A 15304-nucleotide genomic window follows, 5' to 3' on the forward strand; every position below is an offset into this window, starting at 1 on the left:
TTACTCAGAAACAAAAGGAGGGACTGGGCCCTCTAGTACAGATCATCACACAGCAGGCAGCCCTTTCATTTAAGGAGCCCGTGGTTTTGAACCCTGCATCGCCTTGAATGAAAAGGCTGCCTGCTGCGTGTACGAGCTACCACATGCTGGTGTCAGACCTTTGGTGTGCCCAGCCTCAAAGGGCTGAGCGCACCAAAGGTAATAATGCTAGTGCGCCCCAGCTCCCCTGCTTTCACCAGCCCCTTCTACCCCCATTTTCGAGGTGGACTCTCGTTAGGGCGCGTGGCTTAAGTACACACATACTTAAGCCACGGCCTCTAATGAGAGCCCCCCCCCCCTCGATTTAGCATCCCACTTAATCCACTGGGTATATGCTCTATTGCTCTCTGACTGGGTACAGTCTGTACAGCGTTATCTATAGAAACCAAATTGACCGATGCTTCCTCTTCACAGATGCCCAAAACTTTCCCAACGTCTCGCGAATCCAGCCGCAATACGGGAGCACGAACGGAGCAACGCGCATCACCATCTCAGGATACGGTGGGTTTCAAAGAAAGAGACGGCCTGTCAACTCTTAAACAATCTGGCACAACATCTGCCCGTGTGCTTCATATTAAACCACAATAACCGTTCAACAGGTGTGAGATGTCTCCAAGGTAGAGGGCCTGACAGGACATCGTACTGTATCAATATTTCCCACCACTTGCGGGTTCAATGTGCAGCGATTGTGCTCCTTAAGACCTCTGAATTTATAAAGATGAGGGGTTTTGGCCACTTCTCTCCACCGGGGTCTACACATGGGAGGCTCTTCCACTGGCCAGTCATCTGCAACCCCCCAAAGACCTATGTAGTCCGGCATTGGTATCCTTCAATGGAGGCCGGCATTGGTATCCTGTAATGTCCCATGTTTGAGTTCTCTTTTGGACCTATGTAGGCAGGCATTGGTATACCGCAATCTCCCATGTTTGAGTTCTCCTTTGGACCGATGTAGGCCGGCATTGGTATCCTTTAATCTCCCATGTTTGAGTTCTCTTTTGGACCTATGTAGGCAGGCACTGGTATCCTGTAATCTCCCATGTTATGTAGGAAGGCATTGGTATCCTTTAACCTCCCATGTTTGAGTTCTCTTTTGGACCTATGTAGGCTGGCATTGGTATCCTATAATCTCCCATGTTTGAGTTCTCTTTTGGACCTATGTAGGCAGGCATTGGTATCCTGTAATCTCCCTTGTTTGAGTTCTCCTTTTGACCTATGTAGGCCGGCATTGGGATCCTTTAATCTCCCATGTTTGAGTTCTCTTTTTTACCTATGTAGGCAGGCATTGGTATCCTGCTATGGAGGCAGGCATTGGTATCCTTTAATCTCCCATGTGTGAGTTCTCTTTTGGACCTATGTAGGCCGGCATTGGTATCTTGTAATCTCCCATGTTTGAGTTCTCTTTTGGACCTATGTAGGCAGGCATTGCTATACTGTAATCTCCCATGTTTGAGTTCTCCTTTGGACCTATGTAGGCAGGCATTGGAATCCTTTAATCTCCCATGTTTGAGTTCTCTTTTGGACCTATTTAGGCCGCCATTGGTATCCTTTAATCTCCCATATTTGAGTTCTCTTTTTTACTTATGTAGGCAGGCATTGGTATCCTGTAATCTCCAATGTTTAAATTCTCCGTTGGACCTATGTAGGCAGGCATTGGTATCCTTTAATCTCCCATGTTTGAGTTCTCTTTTGGACCTGTGTAGGCCGGCATTGGTATCCTGTAATCTCCCATGTTTGAGTTCTCTTTTGGACCTATGTAGGCCGGCATTGGTATCCTGTAATCTCTCATGTTATGTAGGAAGGCATTTGTATCCTTTAATCTCCCATGTTTGAGTTCTCCTTTGGATTTATATAGGCCGGCATTGGTATCCTGTAATCTCCCATGTTTGAGTTCTCTTTTCGACCTATGTAGGCCGGCATTGGTATCCTGTAATCTCCCATGTTTGAGTTCTCTTTTGGACCTATGTAGGCCGGCATTGGTATCCTGTAATCTCCCATGTTTGAGTTTTCTTTTGGACCTATGTAGGCCGGCATTGGTATCCTGTAATCTCCCATGTTTGAGATCTCCTTTGGACCTATATAGGCCGGCATTGGTATCCTGTAATCACCCATGTTTGAGTTCTCTTTTGGACCTATGTAGGCCGGCATTGGTATCCTGTAATCTCCCATGTTTGTGTTCTCCTTTGGACCTATGTAGGCAGGCACTGGTATCCTGTATTCCCCCATGTTTGAGTTCTCTTTTGGACCTATGTAGGCAGGCATTGGTATCACACAATCTCCCATGTTTGAGTTCTCCTTTGGAACGATGTAGGCCGGCAATGGTATTCTTTAATCTCCCATGTTTGAGTTCTCTTTTGGACCTATGTAGTTCGGCATTGGTATCCTGTAATCTCCCATGTTTGAGTTCTCTTTTGGACCTACGTAGGCCAGCATTGGTATCCTGTAATCTCCCATCTTTGAGTTCTCTTTTGGACCTATGTAGGCCGGCATTGGTATCCTGTAATCTCCCATGTTATGTAGGAAGGCATTTGTATCCTTTAATCTCCCATGTTTGAGTTCTCCTTTGGATTTATATAGGCCGGCATTGGTATCCTGTAATCTCCCATCTTTGAGTTCTCTTTTCGACCTATGTAGGCCGGCATTGGTATCCTGTAATCTCCCATGTTTGAGTTTTCTTTTGGACCTATGTAGGCCGGCATTGGTATCCTGTAATCTCCCATGTTTGAGATCTCCTTTGGACCTATATAGGCCAGCATTGGTATCCTGTAATCTCCCATGTTTGAGTTCTCTTTTGGACCTATGTAGGCCGGCATAGGTATCCTGTAATCTCCCATGTTTGTGTTCTCCTTTGGACCTATGTAGGCAGGCACTGGTATCCTGTATTCCCCCATGTTTGAGTTCTCTTTTGGACCTATGTAGGCAGGCATTGGCATCACGCAATCTCCCATGTTTGAGTTCTCCTTTGGACCGATGTAGGCCGGCAATGGTATTCTTTAATCTCCCATGTTTGAGTTCTCTTTTGGACCTATGTAGTTCGGCATTGGTATCCTGTAATCTCCCATGTTTGAGTTCTCTTTTGGACCTACGTAGGCCAGCATTGGTATCCTGTAATCTCCCATGTTTGAGTTCTCTTTTGGACCTATGTAGGCAGGCATTGGTATCGCGCAATCTCCCATGTTTGAGCTCTCCTTTGGACCGGTGTAGGCTGGCAATGGTATTCTTTAATCTCCCATGTTTGAGTTCTCTTTCGGACCTATGTAGGCTGGCATTGGTATCCTGTAAAATCCCATGTTTGAGTTCTCTTTTGGACCTATGTAGGCCGGCATTGGTATCCTGTAATCTCCCATGTTTGGGTTCTCTTTTGGACCTATGTAGGTAGGCATTGGTATCCTGTAATCTCCCATGTTTGAGTTCTCCTTTGGACCTGTGTAGGCCGACATTGCTATCCTGTAATCTCCCATGTTTGAATTCTCCTTTGGACCTATATAGGCCGGCATTGGGATCCTTTAATCTCCCATGTTTGAGTTCACTTTTGGACCTGTGTAGACCGGCATTGGTATCCTGTAATCTCCCATGTTTGGGTTCTCTTTTGGACCTATGTAGGTAGGCATTGGTATCCTGTAATCTCCCATGTTTGAGTTCTCCTTTGGACCTATGTATCCCAGCATTGGGATCCTTTAATCTCCCATCTTTGAGTTCTCATTTGGACCTATATAGGCCGGCATTGGTATCATGCTATGGAGGCAGGCATTGGTATCCTTAATCTCCCATGTTTGAGTTCTCTTTTGGACCTATGTAGGCCGGCATTGGTATCCTGTAATCTCCCATGTTTGAGTTCTCCTTTGGACCTATGTAGGCCGGCATTGGGATCCTTTAATCTCCCATCTTTGAGTTCTCTTTTGGACCTAAATAGGCCGCCATTGGTATCCTGCTATGGAGGCAGGCATTGGTATCCTTTACTCTCCCATGTTTGAGTTCTCTTTTGGACCTATGTTGGCTGGCATTGGTATCCTGTAATCTCCCATGTTATGTAGGCAGGCATTGGTATCCTTTAATCTCCCATGTGTGAGTTCTCTTGTGACCTATGTAGGCCGGCATTGGTATCTTGTAATCTCCCATGTTTGAGTTCTCTTTTGGACCTATGTATGCAGGCATTGCTATACTGTGATCTCCCATGTTTGAGTTCTCTTTTGTTGCACTGCTGATTACATTCATTATTATGTCTTTTCCATTGTTAGGATTTGCGGACTCCAACCAGTTCAACTACGGCGACAATGACCAGGGAGGGAACATAGTGCAGTTTGTGTCGGGCACTCGATCGATTCCCTGTGACGTGGAGAAGGATGCCAGCCATGAACGACTCCTAACCTGTTTTACACGGTATTCCTGACTTTCCTGACTTTCAGTTTGCAGGCATGACTACTGTATGGTCTCTCAAACCTCTCATGGGTGTGACCCAATTTTCTTGACTAGCTCAAGAGCATCAGTGTCTGTAACCCCACTTTCAAAGCAGTAAATTAGCTTCGACATATGTTGGGTTATAACCTGCATGTTAGCTATAACTTGTGCATTATACATTGTTAAGTGACCTCAATTCAGCACTCCAACTAAGTCAATGCCGAGTCTGGGATACCCAAGGGAAGCCCTTAATAATATATTTTTATGACAAGTTCATAGATCTGGATGATAAACCCTTGTATAACGCCCCTCTCTTTGAATCCCCCTGACCTCACTGAGCCAAGAAGTAGGTTTGTTTTGCAAATTAAAAGATTTATTTTACAAATTAAACAAGATATATATCACACGTTTATAAATAAATTAATATTTGATAGCACACTTATGAATATGACAGTGATCAACAATGGATAGTATTATACTAGCACACTTTTTTAATTACTTAAGAGTTGGTATAGAGAGGATAAAGTAGCTGAGAATGCTTTTATGCGTTCAAGGAAACGTAATGATGGAAAAGAATGCAGCACAGAAATAACTGAGATGGTTTCCACAAGAGATAATATGATCACTTTTTCTTTTGAATATTCACTCCGCCCCTATGCAATATAAGGAGATGGAAGGGGAGCACACAATGTTCAGGAATACAATCAAATGCAATACCAATTCATTTCCCCCCTAGCAAACTTAGAGCAACAGGGATGATTTTAAAACACAGGCAAAAATACTTTAAATGTGATTTGCAAAGAAGTGAAAATATGCTAAAAATGATTTTAATTCCCTATAGGAGATTCAGGGTAGGTGATAGCTACTTAAGATTGGTTCAGGTCAACACTATCAGTGATTCATGAGGGATTGTCAGGTTGAAAAATGATTTCAGCAGTTGCAAGCAGTTGCAAGCAAAAGACAGAGATTTTGACAGGTGGAGAAATTTGATTAAAATTGCAATTCGCTGCACTTTTTCTGAGTGCGTCGAGCGCGATTACAGAAAAAATATAAGGAGTAGAGTTGGTTTAGGTCTTGTTGGAAGGCTTAGGATCTTAGCTTTAAAATGAAAGTAAAATCTTGTTCCTAGCACGTGCGGTTCAAAAGATACTGACAATTTTGTGGAGGTAGATTTTCAGAAATTAAGTAAGATTCAAATGGCAAATGACACTTTCCCAGGTTTGAAATCACAGAATGGACACATGATTTCTATGCAGTTCTAAATAGGTTGAAATGGTTTGAATTAGATTATTTTAAACTAAGAGATTGGTTATGCACAGTTCTGTCGGTACTCACACTATAAATTTGAAATAGGCCGTCAAGATCTGGTCATGTTTGGGCTTTACTCGCCATGGACGGTCTCTGGTACTGGTTCTGCTCACAGCGATCTGGTCTGGGTCTGCTATCGGCACTGCAGAGCGGTCTGGTCTGGTCTCTGGTTCTGGCAAAAGTTCTTGGCACTGCACAGCGGTCTGGTCTGGGTCTCTCTGGATACAGCACTGCTTTCTGGGTTCTGGCACAGGGTTCTAGCCAGAATCAAACAGCACAGCCCAGCTGTTGAAGAGTTTAATTAGGTTGCAAAAGATTTTGAGGCCTGCTGAAAAGGATTCAGCTTGTGGATCAGGCCTCTCTGCTACACAAGCTCTGGAATCTGAGGTCTGGTTTTCTAAGTTCTGGTTCTGGAGTCTTCTGGCAAAGTGCTTCGCAGGAAATCAGTTTCAGTGGCCCTTTTTATGTCTTTTGAAAGTGGGTGGGAAGGCTGACTTTCTATGCCCAACCCTCTGAAGATCCTGATAGGTTAGCGGATTTTCTGTGCTCTCACTGGAGAACAGAGTTGTGAGTCATCCGGTGTCATTTTTACAGCATACAGAAAGAACAGTCCCCTTGTCACTTTGCACACAAATCTATTTTTGATCTAAATGCGTATTTATCTATGTACAATTTTTCTAATATTATATGTCCAGTTAACATATTTTCTGTAGCACCAAACCATCCGATCCCTGTCTTTGTAAGATGTTTTGTCCACTTCTGACAGAATTGTGCCCTTTTCATCTAGAACACAACCTCTAAACTTTTCCAGAATTTACACAAATGTGCGCAAGGAATATGGCCAACAGATGATGAAGTGTGAGATTTTTAACATACAGACACTTGGAGTAACACCCTATTTTCCGCTACTACTCCCCAGAACATACCACAGAGTCCTAACACCTCTTAAAATGTGCTCAGAAAAATCACAGGAATAATGATATTATTTACATAATTTTGACACTTCCGTACTATGAATTATCCATCTTTTTAAAATTATGCTCTGGCCCAGATGGGTGTGGTTTAGATTCCAAAGCACATGGGGGAATTTCTGTCTGTCCCCGCCTCCAGCTCAGGTGGCTCCCAGAGGCAGCGCCCCTCCCATTTCTTTCCAAGAGGAAGCAATTTACGACCCCCTGATTTAGCATTTGCCTGAGCCAAGGAAAGTTCATTGTTCTGTTTTCCTGCAGCCCCAGGCACCCCTCCCCTAATTCAATCAGTGAGGTGTAATCTCCTTTTGGTGGGGGCAGGAGAAGACAGGCCAGGCCTGGGAATGCAGTTGCTGGTCAAGTTTCAACTCCTGTTGGGGGTAGTTGCCGGGCAGAATTCAATCTCTTCAAGCCAGGCTTCAGCTAAATGTCACTTTTGTTCCAGTTTTTTCTTCATTCAAATCAATTTTGACACATGCAGCTCGAACGCTGATTCTAAGTTCAAAACTATGACATTTAAACAGTTGCAACCTATGTGACACTCCAAAGTAAATCACTCATTTATTTTAAACATTTTGATTTTAGTGGCAATTTCACTTAAACTGCTGACATCCACAGCTCAGCCAGTTTTGTTATAAACATTGTTTTAGGCTCTTCATCTTTCCAGATTGTGTATGCACACAAGACTACATTCTGCCAAATGTCTTCTGGTGTTCAGTGAGATTTTTGAATATCTTGCAATGTTTGAAATAGGCATTTGAGCTTGCATTTCAGAGAAACAAAGGTGATTTCAAAGTGCTTTTTGAGCTAACAGGCACTGCTGTTTTTCCTTTGGCACCACGTTTCACTCATGGTGCTTCTGGCCCATCACGCTCGCACTGGTGGGTGGCAGCTCAGGCGACCATTTTGGTGTGCACAAAACCGTGCGGTTTTCCTGGATTCTGGCGCAAATGTGGGCTTTTCGGCCATCTCGGATTTTCTAAGCCCACAGCACCAAATGTTGTAGCCTAATAATTCAAACCTGGGTCAAGACATCTGACAACATATGAGTGTAGTGCTTTTAGATGGGGTCTAGTAGTTCACTACCTGTTGGTGAAATATGGGTTATAATCCTGATTAGCACATGGATTTCATTACAATCCTAGTTTAAGCCAATCAGAATGCTCAGAATGCAGTCCACAATCTCTGTTAAGGACCTTATTTCAAACATGAGTCGTAACCTACAACCATTCACTTTCCTTTTTTAGTTTCACACCACCATGTTATAATGACCTCCCCCACCACAGGCTTTGACATAACCACTTGCCATTTTGACCCCTCCGCAATCTCTAACCCTCAACTTCAATGCGGGCAGTAACTTGAGGCCGGTCACTTTTCCACGCTCATGATCCCTCTCTCGTTGTGATAAGTTTCAACTATGGGTATTTTATTTCCCAGCCATGACCCTGTAATTGCAAATGCTCTGAATAGCAGTTTATGTGTAAGGTATTTATACAGTATGGATGTCCCCGAGCCCAGGGGCGTCTTGACCCTATCTATGATATGATTGGTTATTTATAACGTGCTTAATACCCAGAGGTTTCTAAGCGCAGACACAGGGATCGAACCTGTGGTGCTCAGTGTGTCTTGCTTTCAAGGAGAGATTGGATTACAGTTTGGGGAAAAGGTATGTGTTGACCCTCATCCAGGCCAGAACAAATAGCTGGGGAATATTTCAGATCTTGCATGCTGGCATTTGGATTACAGTTTGGGAAAAAGGTATGTGTTGACCCTCATCCAGGCCAGAACAAATAGCTGGGGAATATTTCAGATCCTGCATGCTGGCATGGGGGCCCTACAGGAACAGAGCTTTGATGATGGAGTGTGGTACAGAAGAATTCTTCCCGGGCTGGGCATGATTCGTGGGTACATGCAGACACGGCCAGTGTAATGTGGCAATCGAGGCAGAAACATGTGCACTTCCACGGTTCTAGGTCATTTGGTCGAAAATAAATGGTCAACAGGACAAATGGTCGACACCAAAAGGTCGACAGGTCAAATGGTCAAATTTCTTTTTTTTTCCACATTTTTTTTTTGGGGGGGTCCCCCCCAAACCCCTTTTTTTTGCTAAAAACCCCTTTTTTTCCCCTAAACGAAAACCTAAAAAATATATATATAAATAAAAAAAATTCGACCATTTGACCCGTCGACCAAATTGTGTCGACCATTTGTCTGTCGACCATTTGTCTGTCGACCATTTGACTGGACACCCACTTCCACCAGTAACCAGCTGTAACGTGTTGTGCTGGATGTAGGCGGGTGCGGGGTTTAGGAGAAAGGACTATGCTTATGATGTTACACAAGTAAACTGAAGCCAAGCATACATTATATGCCCCTGCCTGTGGAGGATAGCTCGGGGGCAACGTGCTCACCTTGGAAGCAAAACGACACGGAGCACCACAGGTTCGATCCCCGGGTCCGCGCTTAGAAGCCTCTGGGTATTAAGCGCGTTATAAATAACGTATCATATCACATATATCATATAAAAGGCACACATGGTGGGAAAAGACACAAAGCATTGGCGAAGCCAACTGACAGAGATTCTACCTGTAACTTAAAGTGATTTAAGATGGGAGGGTAGATGAGTGTGATTCTATGGATGGATGATGGGTGAAATTGTGTGAGAAAATGAGATCAAGTGCCTGAGTGCGCGCACCTGTGGGAATGGGTAGAAAGATGAACACCTGTGATGGGTGGAGCATATATGGACTATCGAAATTGCATGCACATATTATGGGTTTGCTGCTTATACGAATGTGCATGATTAGGCAGATGGTTGGATGTGTGGGCGGCTCATGCGCGAAATAGCATGGATGTGTAACTGGACAGACGGATAGGTTGTCTTGGGTGGATGGGTGCTACTGAATGAGTAGAACATCTCTTAAGGAAAAAAGATAATCAGATTTCAGTTTTCTGGAAGCCACAGTATTAAGTGCACTATAAAAAATATGTGTTCACACATAAAGAGCCAGTAGGACGCGCTCAGTGTCAGCAGTTATTAAAAATGAAATTAATGGGTGACATTTGGATTCCTCCCATGCGATCAATAATGCACAAGCCTGCTAGGTCTTCCACACTAAACACAATGCAATCACCGGTGAGCTGCTTCCCAAAGCCGGGAATAATAATGATCGAGCCACCTAGGTCTTCCACACCAAACACAATGCGATCACCAGTGGGCTGCTTCTCAAAGCCGGGAACAATAATAATCGAGCCCCCTAGGTCTTCCACACTAAACACAATGCGATCACCAGTGGGCTGCTTCTCAAAGCCGGGAACAATAATAATCGAGCCCCCTAGGTCTTCCACACTAAACACAATGCGATCACCAGTGAGCTGCTTCCCAAAGCCGGGAACAATAATGATTGAGCCACTGAGGTCTTTCACACCAAACACAATGCGATCACCAGTGAGCTGCTTCCCAAAGACAGGAACAATAATGATCGAGCCACCTAGGTCTTCCACACTAAACACAATGCGATCACCAGTGAGCTGCTTTCCAAAGCCAGGAACAATAATGCACGAACCTCCTAGGTCTTCCACACTAAACACAATGCAATCACTGGTGAGCTGCTTCCCAAAGCGGGGAACAATAATGCACAAGCCTCCTAGGTCTTCCACACCAAACACAATGCGCAGTAATCCCCAGTGAGCTGCTTCACAAAGCTGAGAACAATAATGCACAAGCCTCCTAGGTCTTCTACACCAAACACAATGCGTACCAATCACCAGTGAGCTGCTTCCTAAAGCCGGGAACAATAATGCACAAGCCTCCTAGGTCTTCCCCGGCAAACACAATGCGCAGTAATCACCAGTAAACTGCTTCCCAAAGCCGGGAACAATAATGCACAAGCCTACTAGGTCTTCCACACCAAACGCAATGCACAGCAATCACCAGCGAGCTGCTTCCCAAAGACGGGAACAATAATGCACAAACCTCCTATGTCTTCCACGCCAAACACAATGCACAGCAATCCAATCACCAGTGAGCTGCTTCCCAAAGCCAGGAAAAATAATGCACAAGCCTCCTAGGTCTTCCACACCAAATACAATTGCAGCAATCACCAGTGAGCTGCTTCCTTAAGGCCGGTAACAATAATGCACGAGCCTTGTAGGTCTTCCAAACTAAACGCAATGCACAGCAATCACCAGTGAGCTGCTTCCTAAAGCCGGGAACAATAAATAATGCACAAGCCTCCTAAGTCTTCCCCGCCAAACACAATGCACAGCAATCACCAGTGAGCTGCTTCCCAAAGCCGGGAACAATAATGCACGAGCCTCCTAGGTCTACCACGCCAAACACAATGGCCCTCATTACGACCCTGGCGGAGGTCCATGGTGCAATTTGCACCATGGACCATGGCGCAGAGCTGCCAACTCCGCCATGGGGGTTGGCGGACTTACCGCCCCATTCCGACCTTGGCGGGGCGGTAAGTCCCCAATCCCCATTTACCCTTCCCCATTCCCATTTTTGCCCCATAGGGTATAATGGGAGTGGGGAAGGAGTTAATTACGCCACCGTAGAATACGGTGGCGTAATTAACGAGGGGACCCGTAGCGCCATGGATTTTTCCGCCCGGAAAATCCGGGCGTAAAAATCGCCATGGCGCTACGGAAAGTCCTAATCTGGCGGAGAGGTACGCCATGCATTACGCTGGCGTAAACCCCTCTCCGCCAGGGTCGTAATGAGGGCCAATGTGCAGCAATCACCAGTGAGCTGCTTCCCAAAGCCGGCAACAATAATGCACGAGCCTCCTATGTCTTCCACATCAAACACAATGCGCAGCAATCACCAGTGAGCTGCTTCCCAAAGCCGGGAACAACAATGCACAAGCTTCCTATGTCTTCCACGCCAAACACAATGCACAGCAATCCAATCACCAGCGAGCTGCTTCCCAAAGCCGGGAACAATAATGCACGAGCCTCCTAGGTCTTCCACGGCAAACACAATGCGCAGCAATCACCAGTGAGCTGCTTCCCAAAGCCGGGAAAAATAATGCACAAGCATCCTAGGTTTTCCACACCAAATACAATGTGCAGCAATCACCTTTGAGCTGCTTCCCTAAGGCCGGGAACAATAATGCACAAGTCTCTTAGGTCTTCCACACTAAGCACAATGTGCATCAATCACCAGTGAACTACTTCCCAAAGTCGGGAACAATAATTCACAAGCCTCCTAGGTCTTCCACACTAAACACAATGTGCAGCAATCACCAGTGAGCTGCTTCCCAAAGCCGGGAACAATAATGCATGAGCCTCCTAGGTCTTCCACACCACCAAACACAACGTGCAGCAATCACCAGCGAGCTGCTTCCCAAAGCCAGGAACAATAATTCACGAGCCTCCTAGGTCTTCCACACCAAACGCAATGCACAGCAATCATCAGCGAGCTGCTTCCCAAAGCCGGGAACAATAATGCACAAGCCTCCTAGGTCTTCCACACTAAACGCAATGTGTAGCAATCACCAGCGGGCTGCTTCCCAAAGCCGGGAACAATAATGCACAAACCTCCTAGGTCTTCCACATCAAACACAATGCGCAGCAATCCAATCACAAGCGAGCTACTTCCCAAAGCCGGGAACAATAATGCACGAGCCTCCTAGGTCTTCCACACCAAATACAATGTGCAGCAATCACCAGTGAGCTGCTTCCTTAAGGCCGGGAACAATAATGCACAAGCCCCGTAGGTCTTCCAAACTAAACGCAATGCACAGCAATCACCAGTGAGCTGCTTCCTAAAGCCGGGAACAATAATGCACGAGCCTCCTAAGTCTTCCCCGCCAAACACAATGCGCAGCAATCACCAGTGAGCTGCTTCCCAAAGCCGGGAACAATAATGCACGAGCCTCCTAGGTCTTCCCCGCCAAACACAATGCGCAGCAATCACCAGTGAGCTGCTTCCCAAAGCCGGGAACAATAATCCACGAGCCTCCTAGGTCTTCCACGCCAAACACAATGCGCAGCAATCACCATTGAGCTGCTTCCCAAAGCCGGGAACAATAATGCACGAGCCTCCTATGTCTTCCACGTCAAACACAATGCGCAGCAATCACCAGCGAGCTGCTTCCCAAATCCGGGAACAACAATGCACGAGCCTCCTAGGTCTTCCACACTAAGCACAATGCGCAGCAATCGCCAGCAATCACTTCCCAAAGCCGGGAACAATAATGCACAAGCCTCCTAGGTCTTCCACACTAAACACAATGTGCAGCAATCACCAGTGAGCTGCTTCCCAAAGCCGGGAACAATAATGCACGAGCCTCCTAGGTCTTCCACACTAAACACAATGTGCAGCAATCACCAGCAAGCTGCTTCCCAAAGCCGGGAACAATAATTCACGAGCCTCCTAGGTCTTCCATACCAAACACAATGCGCAGCAATCACCAGGGAGCTGCTTCCCACAGCCGGGAACAATAATGCACAAGCCTCCTAGGTGTTCCACACCAAACACAATGTGCAGCAATCACCAGCGAGCTGCTTCCCAAAACCTGGGAACAATAATGCACAAGCCTACTAGGTCTTCCACACCAAACGCAATGTGCAGCAATCACCAGCGAGCTGCTTCCCAAAGCCGGGAACAATAATGTACAAACCTCCTAGGTCTTCCACACCAAACACAATGCGCAGCAATCCAATCACCAGCGAGCTACTTCCCAAAGCTGGGAAGAATAATGCACGAGACTCCTAGGTCTTACACACTAAACGCAATGCGCAGCAATCACCAGGGAGCTGCTTCCCAAAGCCAGGAACAATAACGCACGAACCTCCTAGGTCTTCCACACTAAACGCAATGTGCATCAATCACCAGTGAGCTGCTTCCCAAAGCCGGGAACAAGATGTGAAACCCCCATCTGAGCATTAGCGAATGCAGTCTAAATGATATTGCCTGCTTTAGAACCAGCCGAGCAGTGGCCCGCTTCTAGCTTCCCCCTTCATCACACAGGCATTGCTAGGGAAGGCTGGGGGGGGCTAAAGTCCCGAGTCATTTGGTTGTAGCCCCGGAAAGAAGCTCAAGGGCTGCAACCAAAAGGCTAGCTAGCCCTGAGTCCCGACAGTCCCGATAGCTGCCTAGCCCGGGATCTTTTCCAGATCTAGCAACAACGCTGGGCTCCAGTTCCCATATCTGATAACATTGGAAGCGCTTTGAAAGAGTCTACAGGACTCTAGCACTACATTAAATAAAACATGCTCATTCATAGCAGCTTGTGTTCCCTGCAGGGCATCATACCTGTTTCTTGGGAGCACACGTGGTGAGTGTTGCAATTAGGCGCAAGTGTTTATGTTGATCAAAACAGAATACCTGTTCCATTAAGGTGGTGACCTTTACCATCATAAGGCGGAGGGGCAAAGGAGAGTTTAGAAGAGAGGCAAGCCTGCTGGTACTTTTCCTTTTCCCTTCGTTTCGTGAGCAGTGGTAGAAGTGTATCAACAAAGGTAGTGGAGCTGTGACCCCAGCAGGGGACAGAGTAGACAGGAAGGGTGCAATGTGCAACACATTTCTCGAGGGTTGCAGCCATGCTGGTTGACAGGCAATTGAGTTGAAACATATCTAATTTTAACTGGAACTTCTATGGGGCGTTAAATTGGAGAAGTGTGAAAAAAGTGGCCGCTCCTGGCCATTCCTGCTCACTTCGACCACTGCTCGTGAGAAAGGAATGTAGCCTGCAAATATGCTTTGTAAAACTGAGGTCGGTTCCATAGAACTCCATAGAAACATTATGCAGCCATACAGCAAAAAACACTGATGTGGCGGAGGCAGGGTGGACGGAGGGGATCTTTTCTTCACTTCCTGCCCCTCCTCCACCTCATCACTGCCTGGAAATGGGCTGGGACGTTAAATGGAGGCATACAATCCACCTGCTTTGCTTTCACCCCCCACCCCATTTAATGCACCGCACATTTTAAAAAGAGGGAGTTACAGGTGCAAATCGACAGCACCTCATCGCGGAAGGACCCAACAGATTCCACATTGCAACTGATACAGAGAGCTGCTGCCAGTTCTAGCTGCCTGCTATTGGCAAAAATAAAAGTCAAGCTATTTATATGACCAGCATTTTCAAAACAACGATTCCCTACTTCCTGAGGAGACTACCCATTGGCATGTTGGTATTAAAGCAAGACCCGCAAAGCGTATTTCAAGGAACCTCAGACTTCACTGCTAGTGCTTTGCACCCATTTTGTCACTTTGGTAAACATGCGCTTGATTTGGTATGCTTTAGCAATGAGTGTGCATAACTTGATCCACGTTGTGCTGGAGATTGATATGTTCTAAAATATTACTGTATATTTTAAGCTCACACAGCAGGATTGTCTGTATCTTTGTGTCTAACCGCTCTGTATGTGTGTGTGTGTGACTCACTCTCTATGTGGGAGTATTTGTGTTTGTATGCACCTTGCGCACGCATGATTGTGCTTAGGCGTGCGCGCGCGCGCGTGGGTGTGTGTGTGTGTACTCACTATATATGTGTCTGTGTTCATAGCCATCTCGGTCTCTCTCCTCCTCTGTCCGTATTTCGGTAGATGTGTGTATATCTGTGATTGCGCCCACTGTGACG

The 15304-nt window shown here is 46.0% G+C and overlaps 1 protein-coding gene across 1 annotated transcript in view; it reads left to right on the forward strand.

Moving 5' to 3' along the window:
* PKHD1L1 (PKHD1 like 1) overlaps positions 1-15304 on the forward strand; it is a 361418-nt gene that overhangs the window by 11030 nt on the left and 335084 nt on the right. Inside the window, exons 2-3 of the mRNA XM_069622133.1 lie at positions 454-540; positions 4275-4416. Coding sequence (XP_069478234.1) covers positions 454-540; positions 4275-4416 — 229 coding nt within the window. The remainder of the gene's footprint in view (positions 1-453; positions 541-4274; positions 4417-15304) is intronic.

Source organism: Ambystoma mexicanum, chromosome 5q (assembly GCF_040938575.1).
Source record: "Ambystoma mexicanum isolate Mex_15411 chromosome 5q, UKY_AmexF1_1, whole genome shotgun sequence".
Lineage (NCBI taxonomy): Eukaryota > Metazoa > Chordata > Amphibia > Caudata > Ambystomatidae > Ambystoma > Ambystoma mexicanum.